Consider the following 16,260-nt stretch of genomic DNA (forward strand, 5'->3'; position numbering starts at 1 on the left):
CAACACAGGATCAGCCCAAAGCATCCTAAAGCATCCAAGAAAAGTGTGTGTCCAACCTTTGCTTGAAGACTGCCAGTGAGGGGGAACTCACCACCTCCTTAGGCAGCCTATTCCACTTGCAACAAGATTTTGGTAGTATAAAAGAACATAAGAGAACCATGCAGGATCAGGCCAATGGCCCATCCAGTTCAACACTCTGCATGACCCAGAGGCTAAAACCCAGACACCATCAGGAGGTCCACCAGCGGGACCAGAATCATAGAGTTGGAAAGGACCTCCAGGGTCATCTAGTCCAGAACTCACAACTACCTCCCCACCCACGGTGACCCCAATTTCATGCCCAATAATCCCCCTCCCACACCAATAATCTCCAGACTCCAGTCTGGCCTGGAGGAAATTCACCTCCCATCCCACAGTGGTGATCAGCAGTTTCCTGGCTATGCAAAGAAGAGCCACAAGAGACAAATACTGACACATCCCTTCCTCCCCACCCACTCACCATCTGCCTAAGAACTCCAGAGACCCTCCCACTGTGGCCTCCGCAAGCACCAAGAAGACAGAGCATCCCTGCCCCAGACATAAGAACATAAGAGAAGCCATGTGGGATCATCAGCCCAGCGGCCCATTGAGTCTGTGTCATGCAGTGGCCAAAACCCAGGTGTCGTCAGGAAGTCCCCCAGAAGCTCTAATACAGCTGCCCCCCAAGCACCAAGAAGATAGAGCATCACTGACCCAGAGGGTTCCATCTATACCAGGGGTAGTCAAACTGCGGCCCTCCAGATGTCCATGGACTACAATTCCCAGAAGCCCCTGCCAGCATTCGCTGGCAGGGGCTCCTGGGAATTGTAGTCCATGGACATCTGGAGGGCCGCAGTTTGACTACCCCTGATCTATACCATGCGGCTATGAGCCACAAATGGGCCTCTGCTCCAGATGTGTCTCCAATGTCCACTTGAAGCTGTCTATGCTTGTACCTGCAGCAGTGAATCCCACAAGTTCATTGCCCTTTTGATGAAAGACTCAAAGCTCCCTTCATCTGGTACTAAAGAGAGTTTTGGCACCTGAAAGCTGATAACTAAAACAACTTTCCAGTCTCTAAAGTACACCTGGGCTCAGACTGAACAGTTCTCCTGGATCAACACGGCTATCCACTGAAATGAAGAATTAATGATGACTCTAAGAGGCATGCTGGTCTCATAGAACTTAAAACTTGCACCGTGTTGCAAAGAAGCAAGAAAGCACTGGACAATCAGCAGCAAAAAATGTAGAGAAGCTAGGAACATCATAGAATCACAGAATCATAGAGCTGGAAGGGGCCATAGAGGCCATGTAGTCCAACCCCCTGCTCAACACAGGATCAGCCCAAAGCATCCAAGAAAAGTGTGTATCCAACCTTTGCTTGAAGACTGCCAGTGAGGGGGAGCTCACCACCTCCTTAGGCAGCCTATTCCACTGCTGAACTACTCTGACTGTGAAAATTTTTTTCCTGATATCTAGCCTATATTGTTGTACTTGAAGTTTAAACCCATTACTGCGTGTCCTCTCCTCTGCAGCCAACAGAAACAGCATCCTGCCCTCCTCCAAGTGACAACCTTTCAAATGCTTAAAGAGGGCTATCATGTCCCCTCTCGACCTCCTTTTCTCCAGGCTGAACATTCCCAAGTCCCTCAACCTATCTTCATAGGGCTTGGTCCCTTGGCCCCAGATCATCCTCGTCGCTCTCCTCTGTACCCTTTGAATCGATGCTCAGACTGCAGGAAAGCCAGTTTAAAGTTATTAGGTTGGACAAGCAACTCCATTGCTGTGAGAGACCGAGAATGAACAAATTCCACCAAATGCTCGCCTCACTCCCTCCCTCACGAGGTCTGGATTTTGTTATTGCTGAGCGATAACAGACAGGACAGAAAGTTCAATCCGGTGATAGCAGATAAGACCAAAAGTTCAGTCTGGGCACCAGATCTCCACTAGACACCTTGCACCTTATCACACGCAACTTGGCTTCTAACCCTCCCAGCTTTTTAGCCGTGGGACTCACAGCTTACAATCCGCCCTCCTCCCCATCTATTATAATGACTTATTTATTTGATTTATACCTTGCCCCTCACTTATCGCCTCAGGGTAGCTGACAACGCAGTTAAAATACATCTTAGTTACAATCAAAACAGAACTGACTTAAAACCAGAACAATTTATAGGACTAGGATTCATTTGCTGCTTTTCCGGCCTGGCTGAAGACTCCCCGCTGCCTCGCCCACAAGCCACAGACAGATCCGGCCACATACCACCCTCTGCATTCTGCTGAGCCTGATCTCTCAAGGTCAGTCATCTACTCTGGCAGGCAGCAGCTGTCACGGATCTTCCCCTTCACCTCCGACCCAGTCTTGTTTTAAGTGGAGAGGATGGGGATTGAACCTGGGACTCTCCTGCACGCCAAGCAGAGGCTCTGCCACTGTGCCAAGGACCCTCTCCCATGCTGAGGGCCAGCGTAGTGTTGTGGTTAAAAAGTGCGGCTGCCTCTAATCTGGATTTGATTTCCCACTCCTCTTCCACATGCAGCCAGCTGTGTGACTTTGGGCCAGTCCCAGTTCTCTCTGAGCTGCTCTCACAGAGCAGTTCTCTTAGAGCTCTCTCAGGACCACCTACCTTGCAGGGTGTCTGTTGTGGGGAGGGAAAGGTGTTTGTAAGATGCTTTAGTGTAAAGCGGTAGTGTAAAGCGTGCTATAAAACCGCAGTTCTTCTTTGAACCAGGGCCGACCCTGCTTAGCTTCCCAGATCTGATGACATCAGGCTCAATGCAGTTTACTGCTTGCTTAACACGTCTTCATTCTAGACCTCTGCGATCCTCTTCGGATCACATTTCTTATTAGATTATTCAATTAGGCTTCTTTCTCTCCCCATTCCTCCTCCACATGCTGTGCACCCTTGGGCCAGTCAAGTCGTATGAGAGCAGTTCTCCCAGAGCTCCCTTGGCCCCACCTCCCTCACAGGGCGCCTGTTGTGGGGAGAGGAAGGAAAGGCAATTGCAAGTCACTCTGAGATACCCTTGACTAGTGAAAAAGCAGGGTATAAAAGCCAGTTCTCCCCACCCATGCCAAGCGCTCCAACTCCACTATGCATTTGCACACACACACACAACTCGCAACCAGCCTGTGCCTTGCTACTCTGGCATTTCCACACCATCTCTGGCCTCCTCCCAGCTGGCTCCAGCCAGGCCTCGGCGGGGTGCGTGTGTGGGAGAGGGGGGGGGAGGAAAAGCTCCTACGGGCCCCCCTCCCCCCTCCCCCCTCCCCCCTCCCCCCTCCCAATGCACAAAATGCTGCCCACTCCCTGCACGCAGAGCGCTAGCCTCTCAAGGAGGGTGAGGCAGCGGCAGCTCCCCCCCCCCACCCCGCAGCGCCGGCCTTCTGGCGGGAGAGTCTCCCCTCCGCCTTGCCTTGCCCTGCCCGCCTCCAGACGTGACCTCTCAGACCCGTGTCGACCGCGTCCAGACGTGACAGAGCGGAGACACGGGCCGGCGGCTTCCCCTCCTCCCCCCTCAGGCGCGAGGCCTGCGCGGCTCCTCACCCTGGCTGGCGCTCTCCATCTTGCCGAGGCCCCGGGAAAGTTGCGCGGCGACGGAAGGCGGAGCCTCGGGCGCCGTGACGTCAGGCGTCGCCCCGCGGAACGCCCTATCCGCGGCGGCCGCGCCACGCCCCTCCGCTTCCGTACACACGCGGCACTTCCGGCCCGGGGGAGGCGGCCGCGCCTGACGTCATCGCAGGGCACTATAAAGAGGTGGCGAGAGGCTGCTGGTTCCCCGCATGGCGACACTTCCGGATCCCGATGGGAGGGCTGGGGAACCAGCGCTGCAGTGCGTGGCTCCCAGGTGGAGGGGCGTCTTTGGAACTCATCGCCCCCTTCCTATTTTGCTTTTCCGGAGGGGAGATCCTTTGAAAGCTGCATGGACCTGGAGTGTCCGACTGGGGATCCGGATTAAAATGCCCACTCTGCCACGGAGTGAGTTGCCATCCTCCAGGTGGCACCTGGAGATAAAAAGCCAAAAAGGGGTGGGGGGTGGGGGGAGAAAACTGGAACCAATTATAATCAGGGGATCTCCAGGTGCTGGAAACCATGAAACCCAGCTGGTAACAGGACCTACAAAGGTTTGGTGTCGGCATTGTTGTTAAAATTATGTTATTTTTATTGTGCACAATAAAAACAAATAAACAACTTTAAGTATTAAAAACATATGTCCAGCCCATAAGCTATTGCAAGCCAGTGTGATATGCACTGTGCAAACAACTAGACCGATGCATTTCAGCCCTTCTTCAAAGGTCTGGTTTGTGAAATGTGTACAGCAGACAGTAAAAGTTCCAAGGTAAGAGCTGTAAAGTATCAGAGTCACTTAATGAAAGAAGATGTCCATTTATCATTCATTAGCACTCTTCCAAAGGCTGCCCAAATTTTTCAATGGTGTGTTTCCTTGTTAGTTGCATGTATCGCAATGCGTTAAGTCTGAAGAAGGCCCTATAAGGGCCAAAATGCATAGGTCTATTGGTTCACATAGTGCATAGCAGACTGGTTTCCAATAGCCTATGGACTGGACTTAGCTTTTTAATACTTAAAGTTGTTGTTTTTTAAAATTGTACACAATAAAAGTAGCATAATTTTAACAATAATACAGGCATCCAACATTTGTAGGTTCTGGCACCTGGAGATCCCCTGATTATAATTGACCCTCAGATAGGTTTGCCAGGTCTCCCCCCCCCCCACCCCCAACCACCAGCAGGGATGGGGGGGGAGGAATAGGATTGTCCAGCTTGGAAAATTCCTGGAGATTTGGGGATGAAGCTCGGGGAGGATGGGGACCTCAGTGGGGTGCAATGCTGAATAGCCCATTTTTCAAAGGGGATCTGACAGTTCATAGTCTGATGAAGGGTGCTTGCACTTGAAAGCTCAAGCCTTGAATAAATCTTTGTTGGTCTTAAAGGTGCCCCTGCTGGACTCTGATTTTGTTGTGCTGCTTCAGACCAACACAGCGACCCACTTGAATCCTTCTTCTGCTTGTTATACCTCCTCTGGGCAGTAGATGGCACTACTTAGCCAGGTATTTTGTCTAAGGCCAGGATAAAAAGTACAGTAAGGTCTGGACAAGACAGGAAGAGACAGATAGATGGATATCTTTGTTTGCTATTTTTGGCAAAGACTTGTGAATGCAAAAGCGGGCTCAACGGGAAAAATAATTCTCCATGTGGCATCATTGGCATATGCAGTCAATTAAAATAAAGCTCACCTCTTGGAATGGGATAGACGGGAATGGATTCTGATGTATCATTTCTGCTTTCACAGCCATCTGCCTACCACCTTACAGGCTTCCTGCGTCCCTCTCTTCCACTTTCACATCCCGCCACGGGAGAGGAGTCATTTCTTCATTTGGTTTGGTATTTAACTGTCCCAGAAGTCCCGATTCACTGCGGCTGGGGCTTGGTGGAGGGGCGTCCTTGAGTAGAACTTGAACAGCCCATCTGTCAGAAATGTCCCAACTCGGGATTGACTGGCCAGTTGGTTTTACAAAATGTCGACCCTACCGTTTTTCTTGTGAGATCTCCGAAGGTGAGCAGGGTGGGCCCTGGTTAGGACTTGGATGGAAGGAAGGCTGGGCAAGCGACGTAGGGGCAGATCACCTCCATTCCTCTGCCCTTATCTGTACTGGGCTCTTGGATTAATAGAGCAGAGATTGGCCAAGTCGTAGAAGCATGATACTGAGTGCAATAAATGAATCTCCCAAGCAGTATATTCCCTCCCAAAAGGTAAATTTACCTTTATTCCAAACAAAGTTTGAGTCCAGCCAAATTTAACTCACAAGAGAGTTTGATGCACATGACTGCTTATATCCAACTCTGTTGGTCTCAAAGGTGCCACCGGACTCCAGTTTTCTCCTGCTGCCCCAGATCAACATAGAGGATGAAGCTCATGACAGGGCAATAAAAGTGACCAATGCAATAAATGCCCTGCAAAAGTGACCAGGGCAATAAAAGTGATAAAAGTATGTACCTGAATGTACATACATTCAAGCAGGTTCTAAGAAGTCTGTGGGTCCTAATCCAAAAAGCACTTTCCTTATCACAAATGGCTGGCATTATGTGGGTGGGAGTATGAGGGCGTCTCTATCAGAGAGACCTGCAGAGACAGTGTGGTGTAGTGGTTGAAGAGCAGCAGACTCTAACAGGGGAACACCACTAGAATCATAGAACCATAGAGTTGGAAGGGGCCATACAAGCCATCTAGTCCAACCCCCTGCTCTACACAGGATCAGCCCAAAGCATCCCAAAGCAAAAACCTAAAAACCTCCTAAAAGTACTAAGTTCTCTCCCAAGGATCACAACCCTGAATTGCATAGACAAAGAGTTGGTTTTTATATGCCACTTTTCTCTACCCAAAGGAGTCTCAAAGCGGCTTACATTCACCTTCCCTTTCCTCTCCCCACAACAGACACCCTGTGGGGTGGCTGAGGCTGAGAGAGCCCTGATATTTCTGCTCGGTCAGAACAGTTTTATTAGTGCCGTGGCGAGCCCAAGGTCACCCAGCTGGCTGCAAGTGGGGGAGCGTGGAATCAAACCTGGCTTGCCAGATTAGAAGTCCGCACTCCTGACCACTACACCAGCAGATCCCCTTGACAGTGTCACGTTAGGGCTGGTTGACTGCAGAGAGAAACCCGAGTTTCCCTGCTCGCAACAGACCTTGGATACCTGCCCAGGTAACCACACCATCTCCTCTCTCCAAAGAGGCCTTTGTTTCCCAGGAGAGCTCATTAGCGCGCGGTGAACCCGTCTCCCCTCTGCTCCTTGGCCCCAGTGCTTGGCCGTCCCACATCGACACGGAAGCTGACATGCAGATCTCGTGGCCACAGAGGGCTGCATCTTCGAGAGTCCGGCAGCCACTCAGGAAAAGGATCTCGACCACTCATCCCATCTCAGTCTGCCGTGCTGCCCAAATCTTGGCCTTTCTCCTGGGAAACAAATAGACTCCCACGTTTATGTACTGTTAGCCGGTTGGTTTTGAAAACTGTCCAACCTGCCTTACTCCTCCGCTCTGATTCAGAAGGGTTCTTCTTGCGCTCTTACTAAGGGGTCCTTCTACAGCAGACCCAGCAGGACTAATCTAATATTCTCAATAGATTCAAGTGGGTCGCCGTGTTGGTCCAAAGCTGCACAACCAGAATAGAGTCCAATCGCACCTTGAAGACCAACAAAGATTTATTCAAGGCGTGAGCTTTCGGGTTTATGCGATTCCCCAACTAGTGCTTTAAAACGGAGGATGTAGCGAGCCGTTTGCTGCCCAGATGCTGGACCTTGGCAAAGTCACATCGAGCAGCCGAAATATAACGGCTGCCTAAGGCAAGCATTTCGCTACATTTAACGGGTGCGGAAAGGCCCTAGGAAAAGAGCGTAATGATAAGTAACTCGGCGGAAGGCCCTAAGAAAGGGCCTGCTTCCGCCACCCTCCTTCCGCCAAGAATATTTTCAAGCATTACAGTTTTGAGATCTAGCCAATCAGCTTTAGGCAAAAGCTGAGCCTGCCTGGGAACGAGTTGTGGCAGCCAAAGTGATCCTGGGCTTTCCCAGCCTCTTGTGTTCCACACCAAATCTTACAAGTCATGTCCTAACTTGCCCTGTCCTAGTCCCCCATTATTCTTGCCTCTGAAGTCAAATCCCACCGCCCTCAATTATTCCTTATTGACCCATCTTTCCCCGCTTCCCAAGAAACTTCAAAATGGCACTCCCTAAGTGGGGAGGCAGAGCCTCTTGTGGCGCAGAGTGATAAGGCAGCCGTCTGAAAGCTTTGCCCATGAGGCTGGGAGTTCAATCCCAGCAGCCGGCTCAAGGTTGACTCAGTCTTCCATCCTTCCGAGGTCGGTAAAATGAGGACCCAGCTTGCTGGGGGTAAACGGTAATGACTGGGGAAGGCACTGGCAAACCACCCCGTATTGAGTCTGCCATGAAAACGCTAGAGGGCGTCACCCCAAGGGTCAGACATGACTCGGTGCTTGCACAGGGGATACCTTTACCTTTACCTTTAAGTGGGGAGGCAGAGTTTCCCAAGCTTCACCCAGAGTTTTGGAGGCGACCAGGTTCCTGATATCTCCGCCCCTCGACATGATTCTCTAGAGGAGGCGAAATGAAGTTTGGAGCCCCACCCCCCGTGACGCTGCTTGTAAGAACAATCTGCTACCACTTGCATTTAGCCCCGCAAATCGGGGTCTCCCCCTCCCCCCAAAAAGCAAATATCATTACTGGACAAACACAATAGGGACTTATTGTTTCAGAATTCTTTCTCACTCTTTCATTGTGTCTATCTTTCTTGTATTCCCACCTTCTCTGTTCCAGCTATAACTTCCAAGGCATCTGGAAATCATGGGGTTTAAGGAGAGACCAGTGGGTGGCCTCAATGTTCTTCATGTGCCTCTTGGCTAAAAAGATAGCAATCTGCCGCTTGTCCTTGGAGGCCAGGGACTTCCCGACCCTCCAAGGGAAATGGACTTCAGGCCCTTGACTCAACTTGTAGCTCTGTAGCTCCTTGAGGCACCACTCCTCGTTGATGTTATAACGCCGGCAGACCGCCTCTTCCTGGGAGGGGTCGGCCGCTCTGAGCCAATCGTGGACCGCCGACAGCCCTTCGTGCGTCATGACGTCCGGGTAGCGACGCTCCAGCAGCTGGATCAGGAGCTCGTTGGCCCTGTTGTACCGGACGTTGGTGACCTGGTCGTCGAGATCCGGGCAGGTGGTGATGACCTCGTCCCGCGTCCTTCGGATCAGCAAGACCGGCCCCCAGTACTTGCAGAGCTGTTCGCCCACGTTGAGGTTGAAGTGATCCTTCACCGTCCGCACCACCAGCTTCTTCCAGCTCTTGGGCATGACGTTCAGGGCTAAGGGGAGAAGGTCGTCGAACGTGGCGTCCAAGACCAAGGAGCCGATCGACGGGTAGGTCATGGTAGCCCAGGTGGCCGAGTAGCCCCCCAAGGACCAACCGTAGACGACGATGTCCGGGAGCTCGAAGCCCAGCCGGCTGGTCGCGTACTGGATCACCACGTCCACGGCGTTGGCGTCGTTCTGTGGGTAGGGCTGGCCAGTGCTTCCCGCAAAGCCGGGGTGATTCCACCCCAGCACGGAATATCCGGTTTGCAAGGGGGTGGAAAGGCAGCCCCACTCGTAGAAGCTGACGTTCCCCTCGCAACAGATCACCAGCTGCTTTCCTCGCCCTTCTGCCAAGCCCGCCGCCGTCGTTCTCCTGTCCACAAACATGGTGTCGATCTTATTCCCGTCCCGAGCCACCAGTTTGGCCCGTTTCCCATTATATTCCCCTTGAAGGCGCGCTTGGCCCTTGGCCAGGATCGGTAACAGGGCCTGGTTCAGGAGGAACATGGAGCCGGGGTAGAGCAGCCAGCGACCAAAAGAATGGGCCATGACGTAGCTGGCCAGTTGACTCGGCAGCTGTTTGGCGTGGCTGAGGAAGCGCCAGAAAGAAACCCGCTCTCCAGCTGGCCTGCCGGCGAACGCCGAGACCGGTGGGAAGAGTTGAGAGGCCGCTTTGACAAGGATCTGGCGCCCTCGGCCTCTGACGCAGCCTCGGCCGTTGCCGGCCTCATCCCACTGGAATTCGATGGGCCAGGAACCGGATTCGAAATTGTAGCTGGCCTTGAAATAGATCTTAAAGATGTGGGCCAGAGCCTTCGAGAAACACAGGACACACATGGAGAGAGGTGGTGGTGATCTTCCATGGGAGGTACCAACGAAGCTTTGTTTTTGTTATTTTTTTTTTTAAAGAAATAGAGACGAGGGCAAGGCAAGTCAGCCTGTAGCGGAGGCTTACGATCAGAGCAAGGATGAGAGGAGCCCTATCTGGCGTGCCCTTCACTTCACAGGCTCATGATGTTGCTGGTGGAACTTGCTGGTTCTTTGGCCATCGTGAAGTGACACCGATTCAGCTGGGGGCGCTGTCAGGAGACATCCTCAGGCCTGGCCCTCAGGGGGGGGCGTAACAATCAGTGAAGTCACCACCCTTTGTGAGGGCAGTTAGCAAGCATGCAGTTTGGAGGGTGGCCACTAGAGGCACCCTGGGGGCATTTGGGGGGCTCTGATCGTCCCCCCAAGGATTTTAAGGTGGAGGCAACAAAATCTGCTCAAGATCCCTGGGCCCAAGGACATCAAACTGGTCTTTTCGGCCCTGGCCCGGAGGAACAGCTCTCCTTGGGGAGATCCAGGCCCTTGGGACAGTTCTGCAGGGCCCGTAAAACAGAGCTGTTCTGCGAGCATACAGCTGAGGCCAGAGATATCACCGAAATTCTGGCCTCCCTGCGTGAAACATCAGCCAGACCTTCATCGAATGACACCAGAACCACTCCTCCCTGGGAAATCAGAGGCGGTTTGAACGAATGTAGATCCAGACTGTTTAAAAATATCAATTGCTGTTCATTCACTCTTCTTAGTTCTGCCAATAAACGTGTCCTGAGTCTTAACTGTGGGTTTTACATATGCTGAGCTTTCAGGGAAGACTGGGTTAGAAATAAGATGATGATGATGTCCGATGGTTTGAATGTGCAGTTGCAACTCACCTTGAACCACGCGGGAAAGGTGGGATATCAACATTTCAGTTACTAAACAAATCATAGAATCATAGAGTTGGAAGGGACCTCCTGGGTCATCTAGTCCAACCCCCTGCACTAGGCAGGACACTCACAACACTCTCGCTCCTCCACTGTCACCTGCCACCCCCTTGAGCCTTCACAGAATCAGCCTCTCCGTCAGATGGCTCTCCAGCCTGTTTAAACACTTCCAAAAATGGAGAACCCACCACCTCCCGAGGAAGCCTCTTCCACTGAGGAACCGCTCTGACTGTCAGGAACTTCTTCCGGATGCTTAGATGGAATTTCTTTTGCATTAATTTCATCCCATTGGTTCTGGTCCGCCCCTCCGGGATCAGAACCAGCAACGTGAGGCCTTGCTTTTCTTCCTGTGGCCTGGAGGTCCCAGGCTAGCTCAGTCTCATCGGATCTCAGAAGCTAAGCAGGAGCAGCTCCGGATAGTACTGGGACGGGAGACCACAAGGGGGTCCAGGGTTGCAAGAGCAAACCACTTGGTGATTTCCTGCCCTGAACCCTATGGGGTCGCCGGCCTAGGCTGCAGCTTGGTGGTATTCTCCTCCACCACCACCTCCGCTGCCTTTATTCTGGATACAAAGGATGCTTAGCTTCCGTCTGAAATCAGCGTGCTGTTGAAAGATATACCAATCACATGGTTGCCAACCTCCAGCAGGGGCCTGGAGATCTCCCAGACTTCCAAGAGGAGTTCCCCTGGGAAAAGGAGCAATTTTGGGTGTGGACTTCATAGCACGGTACCCCGCTGAGATTCCTCCCCAAGCTCCAGCCCCAGATCTCCATGAATTTCCCAAGCCAGAGCAGGAACCTCTATTATGGAACGTGGTATCAGCCTCCTTTGCCCATTCCTGGCATTCAAGCAGCCGGCCTGTGCTCTTTATCCCCCCCCAAAAAAACCCCACATTTTGCACTTTTAAACGACCGCCAAGGTGTTCGTATTTGATTTGATCTACTTTGTTTATCACCGGCCTGTTTTTGCTGACTCTCAGTGGGTGAGCAGATGGTCATCTCTTTTCCAACTCCCTTCAGCAACTAGGGGGAAAATACAAGTTCAATTCCATGCGACCCCTCCCCAAAAAGCCAATTAAAATCAAGCTGATAAACAGAGCATAACAACAACAACAACAACAATCTTCATTTTATTATTTAAATTTATTACCAACCACTCCCGAACCGGCTCACGGTGGGTCACGATCTGTCCATATAAAAACCCAGTAAAACCCCATTCAAACAAATGCGGACACACATATACATACAGTAAAAACAGACTCCTAAAAAATCATGGTGGTCTTCAACCCCACTAACCCCCCCCAAAAAAAATCTGTGTAGAAGAGAGGAGTGAGAAGAGGGAGCATAGATGACATAGCTAATGCTGCCCTCTTAGCACCGGAAAGGGGGGGGATCAGATCTTCCCCGCCATGCTGGTCTCAACCATCGACCTGGCGGAAGAGTTCCGTTTTGCAGGCCCTGCGGAATGCTGAAAGCTCCCACAGGGCCCGCAGCTCTTCCGTGAGCTCATTCCACCAGGTAGGGGCCAGGACGGAGAAGACCCTGGCCCTGGTTGAGGTCAGGTGTGCCTTCCTGGGACCAATAGGTTGGTACCCACAGAGCGCAAGGCCCTACAGGGGGCATAGGGCTCAACAATAATCTTTCTTTTCAGGGGAAGCAAATAGTGTTTTAGAAAGCAGGTAATCCAATGGACAAGGGGCACTGGTTCAACGAGCAGAACATTCGAGACTCCCTGAGCTGGTTACCCCAAACCGAACCTTTGCACATAGAAGATTTTGAAAATTGGCTTTTATACCCTGCTTATCACTACCCAAAGGAGTCTCAAAATGGCTTTCAATTGCCTTTCATTCCTCTCCCCGCAACAGACAATCTGTGAGGTGGTTGAGGCCGAGAGAGCTCTGAGAGAACTGCTCTGTGAGAACAGCACGGTCAGGTCTGTGACTAGCCCAAGATCACCCAGCTGGCGGCATGCAGAGGAGCAGGGAAGCAAATCTGGTTTGTCAGAATAGAAGCTGCTGCTCTTAACCACTACACCAAGCTGGCTCTATAAATATATCTAACTTAAGAAAATCTGTTGTTGATAAAATAATAATAATAATAATAATAATAATAATAATAATAAATAACAACGCGCACTTCCCTGGGGGCTCAGAGTGGGTAACAACATATATAATAACAGTAAATTAACAGATCACTTATTATAACCTTCATAATAAAATACTAAAACCCGATAAACCCCCCATTAAAAGGACAGCACACTGAACAAGGTGATAAATTTGCCATTTTTGACCCTGGGCAACCATAATTTATACACCAACTATCCCCAATGGACAGGAGAGCCATCTCCAGATTGGAAAAATCCTGGTGATTTACGGAGGGTGGGGCTTAAGAAAGGGAGGGGCTTCAGTGGAGTATAACGCCATAGGCTCCGCCCTCCGAAGCAGCCGTTTTCTCCAAAGGGACAGTCTAGAGAACTGTTGTAATTCCAGAAGGTCTCCAAGCTCCCCCTGGAGGCAGACAACCCTAATCAAGAAATCGAAACGAGCGCTGTGATCTCTTCACAACCGTAGACACAAAACACAACAACTGATATCTTAGCTTGTATTTCTCTCTTTCTCTATCAGAAACCAGGCCATCCCCCTGACCGTCCGGAGCTAGAGCTTCCACGGCAACTGAAACTCCTCAGCCGGCAAAGTTCTCCCATGTGTGCTCACCACGTTCTTCATGTGCTTCTTAGCCAGGAACAGGGCCAGCTGCTGTTTCTGCTTGGAAGGGAGCCCCTTCCCAAGTCTCCACGGGAAACCGGCCTTGGGCCCCAGACTCGTTTTGTAGCTCTGGAGCTTCTGGAGACACCAGTCTTCGTCCACCTTATACAAGAAGTGGTAGATAAGTGACTCCAACGGCGGGCTGTCCACCGAGAGCCAATGTTGTATCACTTCTTCTGTCCCGGAGAGAATCTCAGGATAGCGGGTCCTCAGGAGCTGCAGTAGCAGCTGGTTGGCTCGGTTCGTCTTGACTATAGGAATACGCTTCTCCGTGCTATACTGGGTGCTGGTGATTTCGTCAAGGGTCCTCCGGATCAGCAGCACGGGCCCCGGGTACAGGCAGAGCTGTTCGGCCACGTTGAGGTTGAAGTGCTCCATCACCGTCCTTATCACCAGCTTCTTCCACCTCTTGTCAATCATCTTCATCGCCAAAGGAATCAGGCCGTCAAAGGAGGCGTCTAAGATCAAGGCGCCCAGGTCCGGGTAGCTCATGGCCGCCCAGGTGGCCGTGTAGCTGCCTAAGGAGTAGCCATAGATCGCGATGTCCGGCAAGCTGAAATTCAGGCGATGGACGGCGTACTGGAGCACCACTTCCATGGCATTGATGTCGTTCTTCGGGTAGGGTTTCCCAGTGCTCCTCGCAAAGCCTGGGTGATTCCAGCCCAGGACAGAATAGCCAGCTTTCAACGGGGTGGAAAGGCAGCCGATTTCGTAAAAGCTGCCGTTGCCTTCGCAGCAAATCACCAAGTGCGTTCCCCGCTGCCAGGGGTCTTTCCTGTTCCTCCGGTCTATAAACATGGTGTCGATCTCGTTTCCGTCCCGGGCGATGAGTTTGACTCGTTTCCCGTGGAAATCCTCCATCAGGCGAGTCCGGCCCCTCACCAGCAACGAGAGAGGGATTTTGTTCAAGAACCAAACGGAGCCCGGATACAGCAACCAGCGGCCAACCGAGTGAGCGATGGCGTACCTGGCCAGCTTGCTGGAGGTGTGCTTCATGCCGCGGAGGATGCTGGTTTGGACCAGGTTTGGCTCTCCCTGGTTGACGGCCGGCCGTGATCTCAGCGAGGCGTCGATGCTGGAGCTGCCGCCGCCCGCAATCCCGTTGGTGCTGCTGCTGCTGTCCTTGAACTCATCCCAGCGGTACTTTATGGGCCAGTTCCGGAATGCATACCCGTCCTTGATGACCAGGCATGTTTTCATTCTGTAACACATATCCAAGTCCTCTAAGGGTGCTCATGTAATTCGGTCCCTTGGGGTTATGAGAATCAGGCGCGTCCCTTCTTACGTTCCTAGGGTACACATGTCGAAGTCCTTGAGTGGTGCTCGCTAGAATTATATCAACGTCTCTTTCAGAAAGGGATACATTGAAGGGAGGAGACAGGAGGCAATGGAGGAAGGCCAATGGGGGATGTAAGGCAGTTCAGTCGTCTTTAGAAGATCGTCATTTAACCTGGCGTGGACAGAGAGTGGGCCCTTTGGTCTCGTGGAGGTTACTGCTGTTGGGGGGGGGAGGGCTTTGGGAACCCTGCAAGAGGCAACCGGGCACTTCCTCCAGGAGCCCTCACAGGCAGCCAATCAAGGCCAAGGTAATAATTAGCAAAGGTCAACTTCCTTTGTGAGCAACTCCCCCACTGAGGACTAGGCTGCTGGAGCGACCGGCTACAAGGGGCATCTCTCGCTGTCCAGGAGGACTCTCGGGTTCACTCCAGGGGTCGCAGGTGGTAGAATGGAGCACGGTGCTTTTGGTGTAGAGAGCCAGTTTGGTGTAGTGGTTAGGAGTGCGGACTTCTAATCTGGCATGGCGGGTTCGATGCTGCACTCCCCCACATGCAGCCAGCTGGGTGACCTTGGGCTCGCCACGACACTGATAAAGCTGTTCTGACCGAGGAGTAATATCCAGGCTCTCTCAGCCTCACCCACCCCACAGGGTGTCTGATGTGGGGAGAGGAATGGGAAGGCGATTGGAAGCCGCTTTGAGCCTCCTTCGGGTAGAGAAAATCTCTTCTTCTTCTTGTCTTCACATTCCCTGGGCCCTCTTACTAATCCCATAGAATGCTGGGTTTTCGTAGGGTTGGGAGCTCTAGCTTGGGAAATTCCTAGATATTTTGGGTGGAGAGTGGAGGACGCAGGGTTTAGGGAGGTGGGGTATAATGCTGGAGAGCCCACCCTGCAAAGATGCGATCTTCTCCAAAGGAAATGATGTCTCTAGTATGGAGAGCAGTAATAATTCTGGAAGGACTCCAGGCCCCACCTGGAGGCTGGCAACCCCTGCAGAACAATTCCCTTGGAGGAGGAAGAAGAAGAGTTGGTTCTTATATGCCTCTTATCTCTACCAGGAGTCTCGAAGCGGCTTACGTTGTCTTCCTCTCCCTACAACAGACACTTTGGGAGGTAGGTGGAGCTGAGAGAGCTCTGACAGAACTGCTCATTCAGAACAGTACTATCAGGACTGTGACTGGCCCAATATCCCCCACCTGGCTGCATGTGGAGGAGTGAGGAGACAATCCCAGTTTGCCAGATTAGAAGACGCCACTCTCAACCAGTACCCAGCGTTGTCCCCTGGGGGAGTTCCTTTGCCTCCCCAACCCCATATTCCACAAGGCCTTCCTCAGATCTCCAGGAATTTTCCAGCTCAGCGTTGGCACCCTCATTTTGGCTGGATTAAAAGCTGCTGTGCTCATGAATATGATCCTCTCGCCTTTGCTGGGCCCATGTCAGTCCTCTGTGGGTTCGGGAGGAACAAATTGGGGATGGACCAGACTCTTCAAAGTCCTCCAGCATAGGCCTTCTAGACTTGTGCTGCCATAGCAACGAACACCTTGGTGATGTCACAGTTACCTTCCTAGAATCCTAC

General features: G+C 51.9%; 3 protein-coding genes across 14 annotated transcripts in view; all 3 read right to left on the reverse strand.

Moving 5' to 3' along the window:
* The window catches only part of TPD52L2 (TPD52 like 2), a 38,858-nt gene extending 35,135 nt beyond the window's left edge, over nucleotides 1–3,723 (reverse strand). For 7 of the 12 annotated variants that reach the window (XM_077335926.1, XM_077335923.1, XM_077335915.1 and 4 more), the window contains exon 1: nucleotides 3,564–3,723. In XM_077335926.1, the coding sequence (XP_077192041.1) occupies nucleotides 3,564–3,582 (19 nt within the window). In that variant the 5' untranslated portion in view covers nucleotides 3,583–3,723. Of the gene's footprint in view, nucleotides 1–1,731; nucleotides 1,872–3,432; nucleotides 3,454–3,563 lie in introns of those variants that run through there. The other 5 variants (XM_077335924.1, XM_077335913.1, XM_077335919.1 and 2 more) reach the window with 5 other exon arrangements.
* Nucleotides 3,724–8,292: 4,569 nt separating this feature from the next.
* Nucleotides 8,293–9,823, reverse strand: ABHD16B (abhydrolase domain containing 16B). Its single transcript, XM_077335935.1, has one exon. The coding sequence runs from the start codon at nucleotides 9,728–9,730 to the stop codon at nucleotides 8,366–8,368; it is 1,365 nt and encodes a 454-aa protein (XP_077192050.1). The 5' UTR covers nucleotides 9,731–9,823; the 3' UTR covers nucleotides 8,293–8,365.
* Nucleotides 9,824–13,228: 3,405 nt separating this feature from the next.
* LOC143836532 (ABHD16B-like) lies at nucleotides 13,229–15,015 on the reverse strand. Its single transcript, XM_077335936.1, has one exon. It carries the CDS (start codon nucleotides 14,616–14,618, stop codon nucleotides 13,296–13,298), a length of 1,323 nt encoding a protein of 440 aa, XP_077192051.1. The 5' UTR covers nucleotides 14,619–15,015; the 3' UTR covers nucleotides 13,229–13,295.
* Nucleotides 15,016–16,260: the final 1,245 nt, after the last annotated feature.

Source organism: Paroedura picta, chromosome 4, assembly GCF_049243985.1.
Source record: "Paroedura picta isolate Pp20150507F chromosome 4, Ppicta_v3.0, whole genome shotgun sequence".
Lineage (NCBI taxonomy): Eukaryota > Metazoa > Chordata > Lepidosauria > Squamata > Gekkonidae > Paroedura > Paroedura picta.